The 6,648-nt window shown below is 41.9% G+C and overlaps 1 protein-coding gene across 1 annotated transcript; it reads right to left on the bottom strand.

Annotated features, from left to right (window-relative positions):
• Nucleotides 1–1,709: 1,709 nt before the first annotated feature.
• Nucleotides 1,710–5,375, bottom strand: LOC119086702. Its single transcript, XM_037199368.1, is given in 4 exon segments — nt 1,710–1,950; nt 1,953–2,500; nt 4,746–4,858; nt 5,302–5,375. Coding segments are annotated over 3 exon segments (699 nt in total). The 5' UTR covers nt 4,775–4,858; nt 5,302–5,375; the 3' UTR covers nt 1,710–1,828.
• Nucleotides 5,376–6,648: the final 1,273 nt, after the last annotated feature.

Genomic DNA, 6,648 nt, shown 5'->3' on the forward strand with positions numbered 1-6,648 from the left:
ATCTCAATGAGTAAACTGGGGATGGGGGGGGGAAGAGGTGAGGGGATGGGAGTTGGGAACGTGAGGGAACAGGATGGTCGAACTAGGGGAGGGATGGCGTTGGAGAGCAATGAAATAGAGATCTTGATAGAGGGAGACATTATGGGGTAAGGGAGAAACTTGTTTCTAGGGAAATTCCCAGGACCACAAGGACAAGCCCAGATTAGACTACTAGCAATAGTGGTGAGGGTGCCTGAACTGGCCTACCCTGGTAAGCAAATTGATGAATACCCTAACTCTCATCATAGAGCTTTCATCCAGTAACTGATGGAAGCAGGTGCAGAGATTCACAACCAAGCACCAGGCCAAGCTCTGGGAGTCCAGTGGAAAAGAGGGAAGAGAGATTATATGAGCAAGGGGGCTCAAGATTATGATGGGGGAAATCTACAGAGACAATTGAACCAAGCTCAAAGGAACTCATGAACTTTAGACCTACAGCTGTGGAACCTGCATGGGACCAGACTAGACCCTCTACATATGGGAGTTTAGTTGTGTAGCTTAGTCTGTTTGAAGGGCTCCTGGCAGTGTGATCAGGAGCTATCCCAGGTGCATGAACTGGCTTTCTGAATCCCATTACCTATGGTCAGACACCTTGCTCACCCTTCAAAAGCTGGGGAGGGTCTTGGTCCTGTCTCAACTGAGTATACCAGGCTTAGCTGCCCCCCCATAGGAGAACTTACCCTGTTGGAGAACGGGAAGAGGGGTGGGAAGAGCAGGAGGAGGGATGAAAGGGAGATATGTGGTTGGTATGTAAAATGAATAAAAATTAAAAAAAAAAAAACATTAGCATGCAGCAACAATTTGTACCAGTGCTTCTCTGCCGAGCATGGCTACCTCAATTAGTTTACATAGATGTCTACCTCGTCTTTCTCATTAGGAACCTTAACTGGTCCTTTCTCTTCTTCTACCAAAGTCTAATCACTCACATGATTCTGGAAGAAGGGACCAAAGGGAGAGGACCAAGTAAAAATACAGCTATTCAGTGGAACACTGGCTATAGTCACTACATCCAGGGGTTGAGCTGCCCATTAGGGAAACACTGTTTTCTGAGTAAACCCAGAGAAGACATAATGATTCAGAAGCTCTCCTTGGAAATGCAGACACTAATTTCCAGAAACCAGCTCCCTCCCCCATCTCTCCAATTTGGAGATGGCATTTCATTGTTTCAGTGAGAGCACCAAAGAGGTTCTTCTTTGGGATGGAGTGGGTTCAGGGCATTATTAGTGGCTTAACCATATTCAGTAGAATCCTCTAACCCTCAGAGATCTTCCACACAGCTGAATCATGCCCATATCCTACCAAGTTGTTCCACACAGTGATACCTTTGCCTAGCAGAGTAGATGGGAAGTGCCTGCGAATTTCAGATAGTCCCATCATGGGAAAGACTTCAGAGGCAGTATATATTAGGGCTTAAAAGTGTTTCTTTAATACACATTAGGGCATTAATTCATTAATTCCTTGTGTTGTATTTCACTTTAATAACAAACCATTCACCTTAGGGTTGGTCTTTTGATTTATGCCAGTTTCATTTCACCAATACATTTGTCTGCCATAAAGAGTTGGCACTATCTGAACACATCATCTTTGCATGCAGAGCTTAGGATGTGAACACCTTTAAGGAAGGGAAGACATTAGACATGTAGAGGAAGACACAAGCTTCAGACACAGCCTAATAATCAAAGGAATATTTTATTTTTAGTGAGTAGAATACTACAAGAATATTGTGCAATGTTAGTAAATTTGACCAAGGAGTCTTCTGGCGCATTTTGCAAACACCAGAGCTCATACTTCAGGCATTTGGATTGGCCTGCTTGGAAGCACCCTGGGCATTCAGGTTACTCTGTAATTTCAATGACCTGATCTCAAAGAGGAACATAATCATAGCAAAGAGTGACAGGGTGGCTGTCAGGACCCTATGGGGAACACATGAGTGTCGTGTTTTTCGATCAGGTCTTCTTTCCTAACAGGAAAGGTGGGTGGAAAATCAAGAGTGGTTTCACCATAAAGATCTACTACATGGTTCCAGGTCACAGAAAGAGCTGTGCAAAGGCTGCTGAGAAGCAGAATTAAGACACAACACTTGTAGCAGAGTATCTGAATCTCAGGGACTGAGGCTCTGATAATGCTAACCCTAATAGCCGCTGAGCTAAAAATCACCACCACGGGTTTTATAAACATAGCCAGTAAGATCAGGATCTGTGCACATCTAAATTCAGGTGAAATGGTCCAGGTCGAGTTGACAGGGCTGTGCACCAGAATCCTGGTCACAGAACCAGAGATGTGAAACTCCCGATGGTAATAAGCTTCCCATAGTCCAATGTACACAAGCTGAACAACTTCGTCATCGAATTCCCAGAGGCGCCAGTATCGGCTGCTTTGGAGGATTATTCCAAACCCCAACGACAAGAGGCTGCAAAGGAAGCCAGTCAGTCTGAAGATCCATTCCTTCACCTGTGCAAATCTGTAGATAAGATTGAAAAAAATTAGAATAAATCCAGAAACACAAATGCAGAGTGATAAACAGAGTGAATGAATCATGGTTTACAGAGTACTAGATACTCATCCCTTGCCCTTGCTGTCTCAATTTTGTACTTATGTATAAGAAGCCTTTAAATCTATGACTGTGGCAGGAGTTCCCATTGTAAGATGTTTTGGACAATAATTTCACAATATCCTTCAAGTGCTGCTATATTCCTGTTTGTTGAATTGGAATTTCAATACTTGGAGTTAAAGGTGAAATAATAGTTTTCAGGGTCATTTAAGGTAATTCTAACTGCATCTCTCTTTGCATGACAGAAGAATTGCAAATAACTTTAATGAATGTTCTGGGGAGAAGAATGCTCATTATTGTAGTGGGTTGTTGCATGATCCTTACACAAGCATTTTAATGTGTATAACCCTTGAGAAGAAAGAAGCAAAAAGGAAAATGATACAGATGGTATGCCCATTTATGTCAAACCAAAGCATACCTGACTTAATTATTTATTCATTATTTATTATTTATTATTTATTTATTTATTTTTGAGACAGGGTTTTTCTGTGTAACGGTTTGGCTGTTTTGGAACTCACTCTGTATGCCAGGCTGGCCTTGAAATCAAAGAGGTTTGTCTGCCTTTACCTCTGGATTGTATACCTGACTTCGTTCAATATCCAAAGATATATGAACATAAAAGATGAACAAAAAAGGAATGCTAAGCAGATCAAGGGTGTTAGAATAGATACTGTCATAATTCTTTACATATTTTCCTAAATGGTATTCAATTCTATAGAAAGGTATGTGTAATATTTTGTAATTAAAACCAGCATGAACACAAACTTTAACTTCTATGTTTAACTGGATGTAGATATAGCTTTTGGTAGATTACTGATTATCCAGTATGTGTGAGGTGCTGAGTTCATTTCCCATAACCACAAAACTATAATATGTATGTATAAGATGAGGAATCATGGATATGCAAATTTTTGTATCTGCTAATATATTCAGTATTGCACCTTGAGAATATTGGCTTCATTTGGGTGCAACATATAAAGTATCCTGAGGTATTTTGGTTGAGCCAATGTCATCTTTGACACAAAACTTACACTTCACATTAACACCATGAAGGAACTTATTTGCATCTTCTCTAAACTCAGATCTTTGAGTGTGACAATAAGGAAAATGAGAAAATCATGATGAGTGGTCCTGAAGAGTTATTCAACAAAAGGAAGGAAGCAAAGTCCTTCAGTGATTCCAGCATGTGCATACATTATTGCCATTGCACATGCAGAAGGTTTAGGTGGTTTTTTGTGTATTTTTATTAAAGAAATTTTTTAAAATTCATTTTACATACCAACCACAGATCTCCCTCTCATCCTTTCTCCTGCTCCCCCTAAGCCTTCCCCACCCAACCCACCCTTCATCCCCTCCTCCAAAAGTGTAAGGCCTCCCGTGGGGTGTCAACAAAGCCTGGTACACTCAGTTGAGGCAGTAAAAAGCCACTCCCCACTGCATCAAGGCTGAACAAGACATCCCACCATAAATAATGGGCTCCAAAAAGCCACTCAGGCACCAGGGATCCTGATTCCACTGTCAGGGGCCCCTCAGACAAACCAAGCTACACAACTGTCTCCTGTATGCAGAGGGCCTAGTCTGGTCCCATGCAGGCTCCAGAGCTGGCAGACGAAAGTTCATGAGTTTCCAGGAGCTTGGTTCAGTTGTATCTGTAGATTTCCCCATTATGATATTGACACACACACACCCTTGCTCATATAATCCCTCATCTCTCTCTTCAACTGGACTCCCTGTTTCTCTTCAGATGGTATAAATCTTTCACCTTTTACTAAGGGTCTTATAAATGGAATCTCCTTGCCAGAAAGCATTACCAACAAGCTACTTACTGTTCCGTAATCTCCTATGGCATGTGCTTTTTAAAATGGCGAAGGTTGTAGACTTACTGCTTGGGAAATTACATCAACAAGATCAGTTTGCAATTGGTGGTGGCTTGGGTATCACTATGAGCTCTTTCTTGCCAAGAGAGATCTGAGGCAGTGACTGCAGGAGCAGTATGCTTTGAAGCAAAAATGAAAGGAGGGAAGATGATTTTGTGCCAAATGAACTAGCTTGGCAGGATGTGGTACTGCCCTTGTCTGAACCCCCAAGAGTAGACACAAGTGTTTTGTAAAGAAACAAGTAGAAAGCTTTCATGTAACATATGTTATGTTTTTACCTTTTTGTGTTAGGGGCAAAGTGATCCATTTGGAAGATGACAATATCACAAGTCTTCTTCTAATTCACAGAAAATGCTGATTAGAGAGGGAGTCACATGAAGTGGTGAAGCACCTGAGTAAAAGAAGTCCTGTTAGGCACCTGTTTCTGCTCAGAACAATGCCTTGTTGATGGTTGGGCTCTCAGAAACTTTTGAATTCACAGCACATGCTTTACTTAGTTAGAACCTATGTTAAACACTACAGGATATTAGTGACCCTTGAATGATACCCAGAAAATTGTTATTCTCATTTTATACATAGGGAAATACCAGAGATGCTAATTCCCATTCACAAACTTAAGTGAGGTACACAGATAAATGGGAAGTACAAACACTGGAGATTATTATTATTCACTTGGTTTTTCCTCTCACTTGTGATGTTCAGAAGGATTTATTGAAATGGAAAACATGTACAAAAGTACCCTAATCAATATGTCAGAGGCCTTCTTTGGCATCTTATGTCTTAAGATAGCGAAGGTGATTAATGAAAACAACCTGGAAAATATTAAATTCTTACCTTTTTATCTCTCTTCTAGGAAATTCAAGTGTTACTGACTGCCAACCTTAAGAGAAGTAACTATATGCATTCTTATGTTTCCATGACTACAAGTGCTATGTGGTTGGTCCTGGGCAACAAATGGGTTCCAATGGGGACCCATGTAATGTCAGAGTGAAGTCTTTTATTATTATTATTATTATTATTATTATTATTATTATTATTATTTTATTTTACAATACTATTCAGTTCTACATAACAGCCACAGATTCCCTTGTTCTCCCCCTTCCTGCCCCTCCCCTTTCCCCCAGCCCATCTCTCATTCCTACCTCCTCCAGAGCAAGGCCTCCCCTGAGGACTGAGATTGACCTGATAGACTCAGTCCAGGCAGGTCCAGTCCCCTCCTCCCAGATTAAGCCAAGCGTCCCTGTATAAGTCCCAGGTTTCAAACAGCTATCTCATGCAGGGAGCCCAGGACCTGGTACCACTGCCTAGATGCCTCCCAAACAGATCAAGCCAATCAACTGTCTCACCTATTCAGAGGGCCTGATCCAGTTGGGGGCCCCTCAGCCTTTGGTTCATATTTCATGTGTTTTCATTCGTTTGTCTATTTGTCCCTGTGCTTTATCCAACCTTGGTTTCAACAATTCTTGCTCATATAAACCCTCCTCTTTCTTGCTAATTAGACTCCCGGTGCTCCACCTGGGGCCTAGCCATGGATCTCTGCATCCAGATTCCTCAATCCTTGGATGGGGTTTCTGGCACAACTATTAGAGTGTTTGGCCATCCCCTCACCAGAGTAGGTCAGTCCCGGCTGTCTCTCGGCCATTGCCAGCAGTCTTTTGTGGGGGTATCTTTGTGGATTTCTGTGGGCCTCTTTAGCACTTTGTTTCTTCCTTTTCTTGTGTGGTCTTCATTTACCATGGTTTCCTATTCCTTGTTCTCCCTCTCTGTTCTTGATCCAGCTGGGATCTCCCGCTCTCTTTCCCTTGACCCTCGCCCTTCATTGCTCCCACTCATGTCCAGGTTGTTTATGTAGATCTCAGCCATTTCTCCATCATTGGGCAATCCTCGTGTCTTTCTTGGGGTCCTGTTTTCCAGGTAGCCCCACTGGTGATGTGAATAGCAGTCCAGTCATCCTTGTTCCACATCTAGTATCTTCCTATGAGTGAGTACATACCATATTTGTCTTTCTGAGTCTGGGTTACCTCACTCAGGATGATGTTTTTCTAGATCCACCCATTGGCCTGCAAACCTCATGATGTCATTATTTTTCTCTGCTGAGTATTATTCCATTGTGTATATGTGCCACAATTTATTTATCCATTCTTCAGTTGAAGGGCATCTAGGTTGTTTCCAGGTTTTGGC

This window comes from Peromyscus leucopus, chromosome X (genome assembly GCF_004664715.2).
Source record: "Peromyscus leucopus breed LL Stock chromosome X, UCI_PerLeu_2.1, whole genome shotgun sequence".
Classification (NCBI taxonomy): Eukaryota; Metazoa; Chordata; class Mammalia; order Rodentia; family Cricetidae; genus Peromyscus; species Peromyscus leucopus.